Here is a 16,496-nt window from a genome sequence, read left to right on the forward strand (position 1 = left end):
CCCTCTCAGCATCCACTGAGCATCCCACCCAGCATCCTCTCCACTTTCTCTAGTCTTCACTCAGCTTACAACAAAACTCTTAGCCTCCCTCCTTGCCTCTCAGCGTCCATTTCTCTCACACCATGGACCCGACAGATGAGTGTCCCCCATTCCACCACACATCCAATCGGTGCATGCATCTCAGCATGTCCACCTCTCCTCCAAACTCCCAATCAGTGCATACCTTACATCATGTCCCTGCTGCACCAATGGTTTTTTGGTCCTTGACTGTTGGAAAATCTTACTGAATCCCTTAAAACTCCTACCCAAAATCTTGCGCTACAAATGCCACCTCTCTTGCCAATTGGTTATTTCCCCCATTCCTACCTCCAAAGCCTTGGCTATTGTGCTGTCTACTTGGACTGTCAACTAAGACACTATTGACCCTTTATACCATAACCACTTTGGTATTCTTGTAAGACCATTAAGACCATATAAATGTGTGGTGCCCCTGGAATGGTTGAGCTGTCCCTGAGTTATTTTTTTTCTTTAGTATTTTACTTACATTGCATATTTTTTCTTCTCTCTCACTTTCTATATAGCTTCACCTTCCTATCACTAATATTTATTAACACTATAGTATCTCACTGGTGTGGTGCTCTGGGCTTTCTAGCTTATGCAGTTTTTTTGGGATGCCACACCCTGCACCTAGATATAGCGCTAGGGACCCCCAATATACAGAGAAGCCTTGACGCGGCTTGGGGGCATATCACACACCTGCGCAGGTATATGTAACCAATATCTATGAATTCTATTATCATGGAGTGTTCAAGATTGGTTACTAATACCATTCAGTGAGCTGGGGGAACAATGTCTTTTTTACTTACTCATGCACCTAAGTGGTATTACTGAACTATTTGAGCATCTACCACTATCCATACCATATAAAATATAATAAGTATACAGTATGAACATAATTCATTTCCATAGAACTTCTGAAACACCTGATAAATGTTGATCTGTGTGTTCCTTTTACAGGAAACTTACAAAAATAATATCACCTCAGTCGTACTTCTCGGGTTATCATTTCTTCAATCATTTAAAAATCCTCTGTTCTTGCTCCTACTCATCATTTACTCTGTGACCATCTCTGGAAACCTCCTAATCGTGGTTTTATTTCTACTAAGCAGTAATCTTCAGACCCCCATGTACTTCTTCATTACACAGCTATCATTATATGACATCATACTGACCACAGATATTCTCCCTAACCTGCTGCACATTGTGCTGTATGACGGATGTGTTATGTCACTTATTGGCTGCATCGTTCAGTTTAATTTCTTTGCTATGTCAGAATCCTCCGAGTGTCTTCTTCTGTCGGTGATGTCCTATGATCGCTATCTGGCCATCTGTGACCCATTGCACTATCATTCTATAATAAATCCCAGGTTTTGTGTGAAATCTATGACTATAATTTGGATGATGAGTTTTATAATGATAATAACTGATTTGCAATCTATGTGTAGTTTGCATTTCTGTGGACCAAACGTCATTGACCATTTCTACTGTGACTTTGAACCCATATTGCAGCTTTCCTGCTCTGATACCTCCATAATTCATATTGAGACTTTGGTGATGGTTATTTTAGCTGTTATAGGACCCTTTATAATAATTGTGATGTCATATGTATATATTGTGTTTACTGTTCTGAAGATACCGTCATTAACTGGAAGACAGAAAGCTTTCTCCACCTGCAGCTCCCATCTGATGGTGGTTTCCATATTTTATGGGACATTAATCATTGTTTATGTGTTTCCTACAAAGCAGTTCTGGATACTCAGCAAGATCATGTCTCTGTTTTACACAGTGATAACCCCTTTGCTAAATCCCATAATATATACTTTCAGAAACAAGGACTTTAAGAATGCTTTCGATAAAATTCAATACTTTCACTTCTACAAGAAATTTGAATAAATATAAAAAACACAAATGAAGCAAATGATTTATTACATGTACTACGCGTTCAAATACCCAAACTAATGCTTGCACACACTGAGGGATATGTTGTTAATGTTATGCATGATATTGTTAATGATATTTTGCACATATCATCTAGTGTGTATGCTCAATATCATTACCAATGTTAGTGTTGGCGCCGGCCTTGACCCCCCGTAGATATATTATAATTTTTTTTTACACATCCCAATATATTTATTATATTTTTATTTACCTAAATGCTCGTTGCCAGGGGTTAATGCTCATTGAAATCTATTCTAAATTAAAAGTGAAGTTTATTTTTTTTAAAACCAACCACTTGTCTCTACGGTCATATGTTCCTTTTTGTCAAAGACAATGATCACCACTTCCTCCTGGTGGCATTTCAGGCAGCAATGGCACCTAGAGGTTCCCTTATGAAAACCTCTGAGTGCAGACAGATAGGAATTATGGTAGATATTTAGAAAAGCTCAGTGGGTACTTGTGTACTAGCACGGCGCCCATCGCATCGCAGACCATAAGGCATGCGATGGTATGCAATGCGATGGCAGCCAATGTTATACAATTTTAAATTGTATACCATCGAATTGTATGGCATTGTATGCCATTGTATCGCATATACAATGGTATGCAATTTAAAGTTGTATAAGCACCCTAATGGAGGCTTACAATGTTAAATGCACCCCCACGCCGCCCCCACTATGAACGTAAACCCGAAGCGTGGCAAGCGCAGCGAGCCCGCGAGGGCCGGCGGTACGCGTCCTATGACCTTTTCATACCCCCACTATCCACGTCGGCGTGTAGTTGATTTTATATAGTGTGGCGAGTGCAACGAGCCACCGAGCCGGAAGCGTGACGAGGGGATGCGGAATACATGTAAAGTAATACGCGGCCGCTCGCCACGCTTTGGGTTCACGTTCATAGTGGCGTTGGGGTGCATTTAACATTGTAAGCCCCCATTAGGGTGCTTATACAATTAAACATCGCATAGGGGGCTTATACAATTTTAAATCGCATCGCAGTGCATCGGGTGTATGGCATGCAATGCGATTATATGTTGTGCGACCAAATGTCGTGGGCGCCGTGCTAGTACACAAGTACAGCTCAGTGTACATACAGTACTCCCCTGGCCAGTAACATTTTGTGAGTGAACAATCCAGGTATGCTAAATACAACCTGCCTCCAATAAACTTGGAATTATCAAAAATATCCTTTAATGACCTGATATGGATCTATTTTGTGGTAATGGTTGCACCAGAAGCCTGTCCAGTCCCCATATGCAATGCTCTCAATAAGGAATCCAGTGCAAAATTATAAAAAAAAGGAGAGTTGTAAGTCCTGGGGGGACCTGTGTGTTCCTCTTACACTAAGGGGCGAGCAAGGCACAGCTTTAGGTAGAATACTTTTTGGGTGGACCTTAGGGGTCTTACACAATTGTGCTTGAGTTCCCTAACAGTCATTTATGGGGTGACACTGTTTCAGACCAATAAACTCTTTGATCCTACACCATCAGAAACTTTTCCATATTCATGTTGCTACAAAGTTACAAGTTTAAATTAAATTTCAGATGTGAGCTCATAACCAGTAGATTACAAGCACTTATTGACTTTTACCTTCAACCTTTAGTTTCAGGTACAAAAGCATATCTGAAGGATACAGGGAATCTATTAAGAAACCTAACCAGTTATGAATGGAAGGAAGGTGATTTACTTTGCAGTGCAGACGTGAGCACCCTTTACACAATAATAGATAAAGAGAAAGGTCTCACTGCTGTATCACTTTTTTTTAAATCTTTCCACGCATGATGAAATATTGAAAACCTTTATTTTAGATAGTATTCATTTTATTTTAAGTAATAACTATTTTTATCATGAGGGCAATTTTTATTTACAATGCGTAGGTACTGCAATGGGCACCAGATTCGCCCCTAGTTACGCCAATCTTTTTATGTCATACTGGGAACATCTTTTTATTTGGCGAGATGGCATTCTGGGGGTGGGTCTGGTGCTCTGGTATTGTTTTATCGACGATATCTTTTTTATCTGGAGAGATGGACAGTCATCCTTAGAGAATTTTTGTCAATCTCTTAATATCAACGAGTTCTCTATTAATTTAACTTTTACTCAAAGTTTTACTGAAGAATCCTTTTTAGATCTTAATATGTATATAGAAAATGGGACAGTAAACACTTAGGGGGATATTCAATCTTCAGGTCACGGCAGGCGAGCTTGCTCGCCTGCCGTGACCCAGTCCCGTTCTCGGTCAGCTCGACCGAGAACACGCAGGCGGGATTCAATGTCCCGCCTGCAGCGGGGCGAGAAGGGGGCGTGGCCGCGAGTTGCGGCCGGGAAGTGACGAGCTGCAGCCGGCAGCTCGTCACTTCCCGGCTGTTCTCGGCAGAACGAGCCCGACAGCTAGAGATGTCGGGCTCGTTCTGGCAGGAAACCCTGTTCAATGCTGTCGGGGAAGACAGCATTGAATAGGGACCGTCGAGCATCTCCCCCACGGGAGATGCTCGACGGAGATTGAATATCCCCCTAAAACTTTTAGAAAACTGACTGATTCAAATGGTTTTATTGAGACATCTAGTCAGTATCAGATGAATTGGCTGAATGGCATTGCTTTCGGGCAGTTCACCCGTATAAAAAGGAATTGCACAGACCAAAATGTTTGTAATGTCCAAATTAACGAAGTATCAGAAAGACTCCAAGCAAAAGGATATTCAGAAGAATTGTTAGAGAATGCAAAAGTAAGAATTGATGGTATTGCTAGAAGTGAACTCCTGAGAGAGAGGGACCCAACAATGGAAATGGAAAATAGATATCAATGGTCTTTCATCTCTCAGTATAATGATTCTCATTTTAAAATTGAAAATGTTTTTAGAAAAAAATGGTATATGCTCAAACAGGATCCAGTTCTGGGGAAATTAATACCCTAGAAACCGTCCTTTATATATAGAAAATCTAAATCGTTAAAAAAAAATCATCTGGTAAGCAGCTCGATAGATAATCCAATAAGACAAAGTATTAGAACAAAGTGATTCCATCGTTGTGGTAGCTGCCTGTTGTGTAAGAGAGTAAGGTCATCAGAAAGAAAAATTGTGGAATTCCTGGTGAAGGGCAAAAAATATAGAATAAATGATTTTATTACGTGGCACTCTAAAAACGTTATATACCTTTTAGAATGCTCCTGCAATTTGTTTTATGTAGTTAAAACCACACGCCAACTAAAAATAAAAGTAAAGGTCTTTTAACCCATACATTTTCCAAACATTTTAAGACCTGTCATCAATCCAATGAATTATTAAATATTTTTGTGGCATTCAGTTAGTGGTACCAAAATGGAGAACAAGAGATTTAGATAAGAGATTGGCTCAAACAGAAATGCGCTGGATATATCATTTGAACACTCTCGTTCCCGAGGGACTAAATGGAGAATTTGAGCTGAAACATTTCTTAAATTAACATTTTTTTTTAGTAGCCCCTATCATATATCATATATATATTCTTCTGTTTTAAACCCCTTTTTTTTACTGTTTTTCCACTTTTTAATCTTCCTGGTATTCTTATATATGTTCTATGCAATTTTTAGATATTTTTCCTCGATTTTATTAAGTTTGATCATAGTATGCACTGCTAAGTTTATTGTATTTTCTTTGAATTTTCTTTTTATTTGCATCCCGTCACTGATGTAATATAATTAATATAATATTAATATAATTAAATGTTATTTTTAAAGGTGTATATGCCTTTTTTCAAAGCTTCCTTGAAGTCTTTGTTCCTCAATGTGTATATTATTGGGTTAAGCATTGGTGTAAACACAGTGTAAAAAAGAGACAGGACTTTGTTCACAGTTAATAACTTTCCCCTGGTAGGAACAATGTATACAGAAATAAGTGTCCCGTAAAATATGGACACCACGGTCAGGTGAGAGCTGCAGGTGGAGAAGGCTTTCTTCCTCTTGGTAATGGATGGGATCCGTAAGATGGTTAATACGATATAGACATATGATACAACAATTATTATGAATGGGCAAACGATTACAGAGAAAGAGATCATCATAGTCTGAATATAAACTACAGACACATCTGAACAAGCTAGACTTAGTAGAGGCGTAAAGTCACAGAAGAAATGGTCAATGACGTTTGCTCCACAGAATGTTAAATTGCACATGGCGATGGCATTGATTAAAGTCATGAAACAACTCAAGAGCCAGGTGAACAGGATAGCTTTAAGGCAAAACATGTCATTGACTGTTGAGCTATATAGAAATGGTTTGCAGATGGCCAGGTACCGATCATAAGACATGACTGTCAGAAGAAGACATTCCCAGACTTCTACATTGGCGAAGAAGAAAAATTGGGCAATGCAACTATTCAAAGACATTGTGCTCCCATCGTGTAGTACAATAGAGAGCATGTTAGGAAGAATACCAGATGTCAGTAGGATGTCAGATAAAGACACTTGTGTGATGAAGATGTACATAGGAGAATGAAGGTTCCGGCTTATTGAAACTAAAGTAATAATTAGCACATTTCCACAGATGGTCACACAATAAATAATAAGCATAAACAAGAACAGCAGCATTTTGAAATTATGAAGCCCTTGAAATCCAGTGAGAACAACGAAGGTGATATTATTTTGCATCTTCTGTCAATTAAACTGCGATATCTTTATAGAAAATGCAGTTATATATTCAAGTTACACAGCTTTCGATCATCATCACATATTTCTAGAACAAAATTAAAAGAAGGCCCGGTACAGTATATCAAACAGACACTGAAATAATGTGCATTGTAAGCTTTTAACATGGTAGTCCAGTTAGTTATCAGTGTTTCCTTCAAGTTCTGGAGGAATTGGTTCAGGCAGTAATAATTCAGAAAATGAGACACAACAAAAAATATAATTAACATATCAGACAATTAATTTCATGTTTAAAATTAATAACGAATAAATGAAAAATAAAGATGGCTTCCAAATGTAGCATAGATCAGACCTGTTGATAAGCAGTTATGTTAGATGTGGGAATTTGCATTAGGTAAATGGATTCTGTGTCCAGTTCTGTGTCGGTCAATGGTACAGGCCCATCTAGAATACTGTATCCAGTTCTGTATTGGTCATGGATGTGGCCTCATCTAGTATACTGTCATATGCTGTTATATATGTTATATGGCCTTCAGAACTTACATTAAGTTCTGAAGGCCATATCTCCAGAAGGATATAACTACATTAAAGATGGTACTAAGAATTACAACTAAATTGTACATGGACTACACCAGAAAACTTACCCCAAAAGAATAAAAAAATCTCAATATGTATACTTTGGAAAAGAGAAGGGAAAAATGACCTCACAGAAAGGGTAGTAGATAAGTGGAATAGCCTCCCATCAGAGGTGGTAGAGGTAAAGACAGTAGAACAATTTAAACATGCATGGGACAGCCATACATAAAAAAAATCATTGCAAGGAACTAAGGATCAATAAGGGTTAAGGTTACCTTAACAATAAAAAAATGGGCAGACTAAAAGGGCCAAGTGGTTCTTATCTGTAGTCACATCCTTATTACACAGCACACTTGTAGGACAGAAGGAGGAGGTTAGACTTGGCTTATTAGAGGGGAACACTGGAGACAGACATAGCTTCGTTTTACTTTTATAGTTAAAGTTGACAGACAAAACACATGAATAAATACAAAGTTCAACAAGTCAGCAGAAAAGTGCAACCTTTATTGTAATAAAATAAAACTTTAACTGTATCCTAAAAATAAAAGTTGTTTTAAAAAGCAATATTGCTATAATACAAGGGCTAAAGTTGATGCTGCATGGTTTATTTTTATTTTTAAAGTAAACAAATAATCAATGTCAAACACTCATAACAATGAACATTAGGATGGACATAAAGTGTATGCTTGTGGGCTATGAAGAATTTAGGGCCTTATTCTAGTTCACTGTTTCTGGCAAATTCCTTCTTAGATGGACAAAACCATGTGCACTGCAGGTGGAGCAGATGTAAAATGTGCAGAGACAGTTAGATTTGCGTGAGTTATTTTGTTTCTGTGCAGGGTAAATACTGGCTGCTTTATTTTTACACTGCAGTATAGATCTCACTTTGAATTAAAACCCCACCCAAATCTAAGTCTCTCTGCACAGGTAACATCTTCCCCCCTGCAGTGCACATGGTTTTGTCCTTCTAAGAAGGATTTTGTCAAAAAGAGTGAACTAGAATAAGGCTCTATAAGAGAAATATATAATTAAAGGATTGGTAATGACGGAGACAGCATGACAAATTGCTGAATAACCTGACAAATATCTGTCTTGAGCTCCGTATATTGCTCAGTGTCTTCTTTGCATCAGCGACCAGAGATGGCCGCTGATAAAAGGGAACCTCTGCCGGGGGAGCCGCAGATGTAATCAGCTGGTCGCAGGAGCAAGCTCCTGCGACCAGTGATCATAAAGAGGCTAAAAACGGGAGCGCGCACCCAGCGATTTATCACTGGTGCGCACTCTAATCGCTGGCAATATGGTCACCAGCGACCATATTTCCAGCGATTTTAGCCCCTATCGCCCCCATGTGTATACAACTTTACACACATGACAATCATTGAGGAACCCATGGAATGAATAAGTGATTTTGATTATTATCAATATGAAGATAAATATGTCAGTACAGTATGTGCAATCTCCATGTGATAAATAACCTACTGGGCAAATAGAAAATGTATAATGTGACAAATGAAATAAATATTGCTGCAGTATTACATCATTTAAGCAACAGGGCAAGCAACAGCAACAAGGCAAGAAAACAGATAATACTTACAAAGAGTGTATCCGTGTCACTGACTGATACACACACATACAGTCACTTGCAAATCTCTGTTACATATATACTCTACCAAGACTATATAATCCTGTGCTAACTGGTAGTAAGTAACCTAATGATGTTCTAGTCCATACAGACTGACTGAGAATCTCTAGTGTTTGATTAAGAGTATTCCTAAGAGTAGTCATACAGGCTTTAGCAATAAATACAATAAAGAAATAAATTGAGTAGAACAATTGCACATTTCATTTAATTAAATCTGATCTAGTTGGATTTATCTATCAATCTATAAATAAATATATATATATATATATATATATATATATATATATATATATATATATATATATATACACAGTATATATACAGATAGAGCCATCCTCATCTAGCCCTTTAATAGGATTAAGTGAGCCAGAGCTATCGGACTTAAACTATGCCATTCCCCTACTGTATTGTTCTACGTATTGTATTGCAGCTGAGAACAATAGGCCTTGGCGAGCCATGGCTCTCCAGAGAAGGCTGGCCAGGGATGGCTCCATCTGTATATATTATTAAAAAAATCAATATCCTTATCTCACGCTAGGGAGCTGCATCATGGGATAAGACCCCTGTTAGTGGACCTTGCATACAAACACAAATACAAGAGATTTCCCAAGTGCGCTGTGCAGAGGATATTTTAACTAAAACATTCCAATCAGAATCTGTGTTCCGTGAGGCGAAGGGGACTCCCAAGTTGCTTATCTGTAAGACAACTCCTCACCAAATGTTCACCCAAGAAGACCACAATGGCCAAATTAGATACCAAATGTAAATTTTTTTAGAGATGTCAATTTACAAGAGTTTTTTTTCTTTTCTGTACATCAATTAATTTATCTGAGATGAGCATTCATTCAGACAACACTTTTTACAGTCCCATGGCTGATACCCCTATCTTCTCACCAACCAGGTTCCATTGGGCCTCTGACTTGGTCTCCTGGGGTAGTTCATGTTCTGCTGCCCAGCTGCCAGTTCAGCAAACCTTTTGAGTAATTCCCTCATATTACCCTGTACTTTCCATTTAAGGGCCAATCTACTTGTCTTAATATAATGTACCAGTCTTATAACACAGACCAAGCTGACATCTGCCTGCTTTGCTAGCTGGTAAAAACAAAACGGCAAATTGTCAATAATGTGGTTGCCCTTAAAGGCTACCTACCTCTTTCTCTGCAGGCACATCTGAGTTGATTAGGCTAACCAACTCACTAAAACCACACCACAAGTGAAAACCCCCTTCGGGCTTCCAAGCCAACTGCACAATGTGTAACCAGGAAAAAAAAAACTTGACCATTTAAACATAGGTAGCTTACCCATGTTCTCTGCTGCATGTAGTGTCCATCTGAGATGTGTCCTTGCTTGCATTCTCCACCAATTGTGAAAACGATGACATATACGGGGATTCATAAGTCTTTGGTCTCTATTTTGTAAATCAGGTCACAGAATTCCACAGGCAAGTGTAGTTACAGCCAGCAGCATACAGGTTGCCACAGTATATAACAGACTCTTGCAGATGCTCCAGTGGTCCCTACAATAATCCGCACCCTGGCCTATCATTGGGGCAGCTAATTCAAACATCATGAGCATTTACCCTTTGCCCCGGAAACACTTATATCAGGAGATCGCAGGTGCTTCTGATTACACAACTTTGCTTCTGCTACTGCTCCAAAACCTTGATCCTCCACGTTACTCTCATGTGGAGAGATGCTGTATTTACATGTACAGGGGTTCTACAAGCTAGGCAATGGAACAGGAATACAGTAGGAATTTTTAAAACTAATTATGTTTTATTTGAATTAAAAAAACATGAAGTGTATTTTATCATTTTTGTTCATCTAAATTTGTCCAAGTTGCTCTGACAACCGTTTTTTCTGCCATCTATGCTACAAATATTACCATTAGCATCTGACATTTCTGACAAACCTTGCGGTCTGAGGGGGCTAGACAGGGGAGTGTCTTGGTCCCTCAGACCGCATGGTTTGCCAGAACTTTCAGTTACTAATGGCAATATTTGTAGCATATGGAACAGTTGCCTCCAATTGGCCTTGACCCTCCAATTAGAGGCAACTGTTCCATATGTCTTAATAATTGCCACACAGAAATGCCAACTTGACATTAGAGTCTGTCGTGCTTAAGATGTGACCAATGTAGACACAATGGGGCAGATGTATTAAGCCTTAACAAGAGAAAAATGCAAAGGTGATAAGGAGAGATAAACGTCCAGCCAATCAGCTCCTTACTGACTTTTTTCAAACACAGGCTGTAACATGGCAGTTAGCAGCTGATTGGCTGGACGTTTATCTCTCCTTATCACTCTGGCATTTATCTCTTGTTAAGGCTTAATACATCTGCCCCAATACTTGAGACTCCAGATGTTGCCAGACTATGACACATGCATCTGACTCAGATTCAAACCTATCTATACTTCTGTCAAACACAGGGGCTTAGTCGGACTTGTTCATTATGGGCTGAATTTGTTCCCATCCCCGGTGGTTTGGGTTCGCACAAGCATATGCGTGAACATGCGCATGTGCAAACCCCCTGAGCAAATGGCTTCTGCGAATTTTACCCTCCGTAGTGGGAGGAGCGGTGGCAAGTAGGGGGCTGGAGCAGGTTAACGCCCAGTGTTTAATGGGCATTCCCATAAAAACTTTGTGTGTCCCCCTGCGCATGCACGAGTGTCACATGACGTCAGCGCCTGCCCCGAATTCCACCATCTCTGGCCAAGATAAAGTCAGTCTGGACTGACTTTTATCTGGTAACGTGAAAAAAAGTGGTTTGATTGGTCAGCGTCAAAAGGGTCTGAATCAGGCCCATTATAGAAGATAATGATTTTTTTAAACAGTTCATTGTTTCAGAAATGTAGTGCAGACATGTAGTGCAGAAATGTAGTGCAGACATGTAGTGCAGAAATGTAGTGCAGAAATGTAGTGCACTGTGTGTGTTCAGATTGATGCACATTCAGGGGATGGACCAATTAATCTATCCTAAATTGGAGTAGGGAAGGTAGTAGCAGTAACACATAAGCCTATAGAGTGTAAGCTTTCGAGCAGGGCCCTCCTACCTCTATATCAGTAGATATAAACTGTTACTACCCAGTTTGTTTTATCACTGTTGTTTGTAAATGTAAAGTGCAACGAAATATTCTGCGCTATATAGAAACTGTAAAGAAATAATAAATCATAATAAAACAGTTACTGCAACCGGTTCAATATATAGAGCAGCATGGACGGTGTAGTGGTTAGCATTACTGCCTCACAGCGCTAAGGTCATGGGTTCAATTCCCACCATGTGTTATATACACTGGGCAGTACGGAGGGTGTAATGGTAAGCATTACTGCCTCACAGCACTGAGGTCATGGGTTCAATTCCCACCATGGCCATGTGCAGAGTTTGTATGTTCTCCCTGTGCTTGCGTGGGTTTCCTCTGGGTACTCCAGTTTCTTCCCACAAATCCAAAAATATACTGGTAGGTAAATCGGCTCCAACAAAATTAACCCTAGAATGTCTGTGTGTGCGTGTATATGTGGTAGGGAATATAGATTGAAAGCTCCACTGGGGCAGGGACCGATATGAATGTTCAAGTAATTTCTGTGAAGCGCTGCGGAATACATGTGCAATATATAATTGACTGTCAGGACTGCCATTTATGTTACATTATGTTTGGCCTGCAGTGCCTCTGGTTTGCCAGAGGTGCTGCTGTTGTGCTATATTCAGCTTGCAGCACATCTGTGTGGCCAGAGGTGCTGCTGTCATGCTTGGTCTGCAGTACCTATGGTTGGTACCTATGGTTGGCCAGAGGTGCTGCTGTTGTGCTATATTCAGCTTGCAGCACATCTGTGTGGCCAGAGGTGCTGCTGTCATGCTTGGTCTGCAGTACCTATGGTTGGTACCTATGGTTGGCCAGAGGTGCTGCTGTTGTGCTATATTCAGCTTGCAGCACATCTGTGTGGCCACAGGTGCGGCTGTCATGCTTGGTCTGCAGTACCTATGGTTGGTCAGAGGTGCTGCTGTTGGGTTCTGCTTGCAGATCTGTGGTTTCTGAGAGCAGTTCCAGCTGGTGTCATCAGCTGGATCAGGCTGTTCTCAGAATACCATGCCCAGCTGCAGCACATATTGATGATAAAGGGGCCTGTCTCTGTGTGCTGCAGCGATTGGTTTGTTCTGGTTTTAAAAAGCTGAATTTGCCCTGAGCATGTGTTGTCCAGTTATAGCTTTCTCAGCCTTGCCTGAAGTGCTGAACCTTGTCTGTGACCTGTGACCTGTAACCTGATACCTTGTTACCTGTTCCTGATCCTGCTAATACAGTGTTTCAACATCCGTCCTGCCTCCATGGTCTGTTCCTCCAGCAAGTAATATTACTACAGTCTTGCAGTCCACTGGGACTCCTAACATTAACTGGTAATACTATTCTCTGTAAGGAACTGCGGAATATGGGCCTTATTCAGATCTTATTGCAGTACAAATTTGCTCTCAAAATGGGCAAAACCATGTGCATTGCAGGTGGGGCAGATGTAACATGTGCAGAGAGAGTTATATTTGTGTGAGTTATTTTGTTTCTGTGCAGGGTAAATACCGGCTGCTTTATATTTACATTGCAATTTATATTTCAAGTTCAACACACCAAACCCAAATTTACTGCAATTTGTACTGCAATCAGATCTGAATAAATAAATATCAGCTTTATATTTAAAAGTGTCACTGGCAGCAGTGGGGTAGGGTGCAGCCAGGGCACCCGGAGCAAGCTCATGTCACAGCACCCCCCCCCCCCCCATATACACAAAAATTGAAGATTTGTAGTGCAAGTTACCAAAATAAATGTTAATATAAAACATTAATGGAGGCCACAATCACTAATAAATATATAAAATACACTATATATATATATATATATATATATATATATATATATATATATATATATATATACACACTGTAGCTCCCATACCTAAAACCCCTCACTGTGCAGCCTGTTGACAGCTACTCCTCAACCCCCCAGAGCCGAGGTTGGACAGACTGGCAGGCAGGTGGCCGTGGTGAGCGATGTAAGGAGTGAGCAGTGATGACTCACTCCATGGGGTTTAGTTGAAATTGGACTGCCGGACTGCCGGACCGGCTGTGTTGTCTCCCTCCAGCCAGTGGTTGCTCTCGCAGTCACTCAGTCCGGAAGCAGCAGCAGCAGGCAGAACTAGTCACACACTACTCCCCCTGTCCACCTACATACACCCCATATGCCTCTTCCCTTACATAACCTACTGCCCATGTATTCCCACATGCAGACCATACCCCTCTACCCCAACATACCCTACTCCCCATATTTCCTTCAAACACCTTCTATCACCACCACACACACTCTATTCCACCCACATATACCCTAAAATCCTCTTCTCCCATATACACCCTGTTCCCCATCTTCATCCCACATATGATCCATGTTCGTCAACTACCATTACACATCCACTGACTGTCCCCAACATGCCATAACTCCCCTCCCACACACCCACATCCCACACCCGGGTGGTGACCTTTATTGTACCTCTGATAATGCAACCAGCAGGATGAGGTTAGCTGTGGCAGCCGTGGGCTTTGATCTTCTTCGTGCATTGGCAGCTTGCTCTGGGCACAGGCCGAGTCACATAGCCGTCGCAGACTCACAGCCGCACAGAATCTGAAGTGCCAGCGGCTGTGACAGCTGTCTCTGGGGGCAGCAGGGCTGCGGATCTGATCCTTCACCCCCCTTGCCGCCGCGCAACATTCTCCCGGATTTTCCCTTCGTGCCCCACACCCACGCCACCAAAACCGGTGCTCCAGTTTTCACCCAATCCTGCCTCCATGCTGTCCCTGACACCTTTGGCACCCGGAGCATGAGCTCCACCGGCACCACTCTAGCTACGCCTCTGACTGGCAGCTCGCAATGAGGGATCTCTCCAGGTTTTTTTTTTGTAATTTTACATGTTATAAATATTAATTCTCTATTTTTATGACTGTTACATAATAATTACATTCATAAAATGTAATTGTGTTTAAATTGAAAGTCATTTTCTAGTGTCATGTGTGCACTATCTGAACAGTAGTGTAAGTTGTATAATTTAAATAAAAAATAATCTAATAAATAAAAAGCAACAATCCACAGAAATCAACACTCCTAAATTTGGGGTGCAACCTCCTACCTCCCAACATGACCCTCTCCAGGAGGGACACATTGCTCTGTTCCTAGACTTCCCTGGTAATGTATGACTGTCATTACCTGTGGTGAAACACCTTTCTTACCAATTAACCTGTTCAATATAGGTGATGGTAATTGTACATTAAGAGAGAAGTCCAGGAACAGAGCAATGTGTCCCTCCTAGAGAGGGTCATGTTGGGAGGGATATGCACACTTGCACACTAGATATGTATTTCCCTTATAATCTTAGGGAAAATATAGATGGCACACAATATTTTGGCAATGCTATTGGGGGGTGCTGTCATAGGTTGAACATATTATGTAGAAAGGGATGCACACTTGGCAATATAAAACTTAACTTTTAATATAATTTATACACAGGGAAATAACAGTGAAATAAAGAGGTAAAATGACAGACAAAAACAAAACATATACACACATATTGTGCTTGAATTTTATAATGAAGTGTATTAAAATCACAATGATGGATTTTTAGAGAAATATTGTGTCAATTTTCGGATAACCTCTGCAGTCGGGCAGTTGTGAACATGTCACTAATAATTCTGTATTTTTGTAAATATCTTTATTAACACTTAGGTTCGGTGGTTCAGGGTGTAGTTTCAGTTTTATTGGGATGCTTCATGGGTGGAGGCAGGATTAAGGTAGGGCACAGGGGGTTCAGAACCCCTGGGCCCCCCTCTATCTAGTGGCCCCTGTGGTTGGTTTTGTAGTGGGGTAGTGCTGCAGCTTCACTGATCTGCCAATGTGACAATGATAAATGGTTCTGAGCATCGGGAGACAAGGCACACTGACTGCACAAGTGCAGTGCATTACTGGGAGTTAACTAAGGGATTTATTCTGGTTCATTCGGAAAGGCACAATCACTCTCTAATGGACGAAAACCCTATGCACCACAGGTGGGGCTGATGTATGATGTGCAGAGAGAGAGAGTTAGATTTGGGTGTTTTATTGTTTCTGTAGTATAGATATCAGTTGGAAGTATACCCCCCACCCAAATCTAACTCTCTCTGCACATGTTACATCAGCCCCACCTACAGTGCATATGGTTTTGTCCGTTAGAGAGTGATTGTGCCTTTCTGAGTGAATCTGAATAACCCCCTAAGTCCCATGAGATTTTGAACAAAAGGTCATAGGCTGAGCAGCTTGTGCAGAGCTCTGCTTGGTGAAGCTCATGATATGCTTCTTAGGCCCATGGAGGACAGCAGCAGAAGCCTCGTCATGGGGGGATTTTAAACAGAGGCAGCTCTGAGCATGTCAGGGCTCCTACAGAGTAAGGTACAGAGGGACAAACACAGGCCTTTCATATGTTTTTTTTTTATATATATATGCGCCAAGGTGTATCAAACAGGTATTTGTAAAAATAATCCAGTCACATATACTGCGCTCCCCTTGAGTATGTTGGGTGTCAGCTGAGTCCAAAAACAGTGGTGGGCTGTTCAGGGAGTAGTTTTGGTAGCAGACTTTGTTTGGACTCTGATAGCAACTA

The 16,496-nt window shown here is 40.7% G+C and overlaps 2 protein-coding genes across 2 annotated transcripts; one reads left to right on the forward strand and one right to left on the reverse strand.

Moving 5' to 3' along the window:
- The first annotated feature begins 990 nt into the window (after positions 1–990).
- On the forward strand, positions 991–1,953 carry LOC146073437 (olfactory receptor 6C1-like). Its single transcript, XM_083180615.1, has one exon. It carries the CDS (start codon positions 991–993, stop codon positions 1,951–1,953), a length of 963 nt encoding a protein of 320 aa, XP_083036741.1.
- A 3,740-nt stretch (positions 1,954–5,693) lies between these two features.
- LOC146073438 (olfactory receptor 11L1-like) lies at positions 5,694–6,620 on the reverse strand. The gene has a single exon (XM_083180616.1). The coding sequence runs from the start codon at positions 6,618–6,620 to the stop codon at positions 5,694–5,696; it is 927 nt and encodes a 308-aa protein (XP_083036742.1).
- Positions 6,621–16,496: the final 9,876 nt, after the last annotated feature.

The sequence above is a fragment of the Crinia signifera genome, chromosome 4 (genome assembly GCF_055691185.1).
Source record: "Crinia signifera chromosome 4, ASM5569118v1, whole genome shotgun sequence".
Lineage (NCBI taxonomy): Eukaryota > Metazoa > Chordata > Amphibia > Anura > Myobatrachidae > Crinia > Crinia signifera.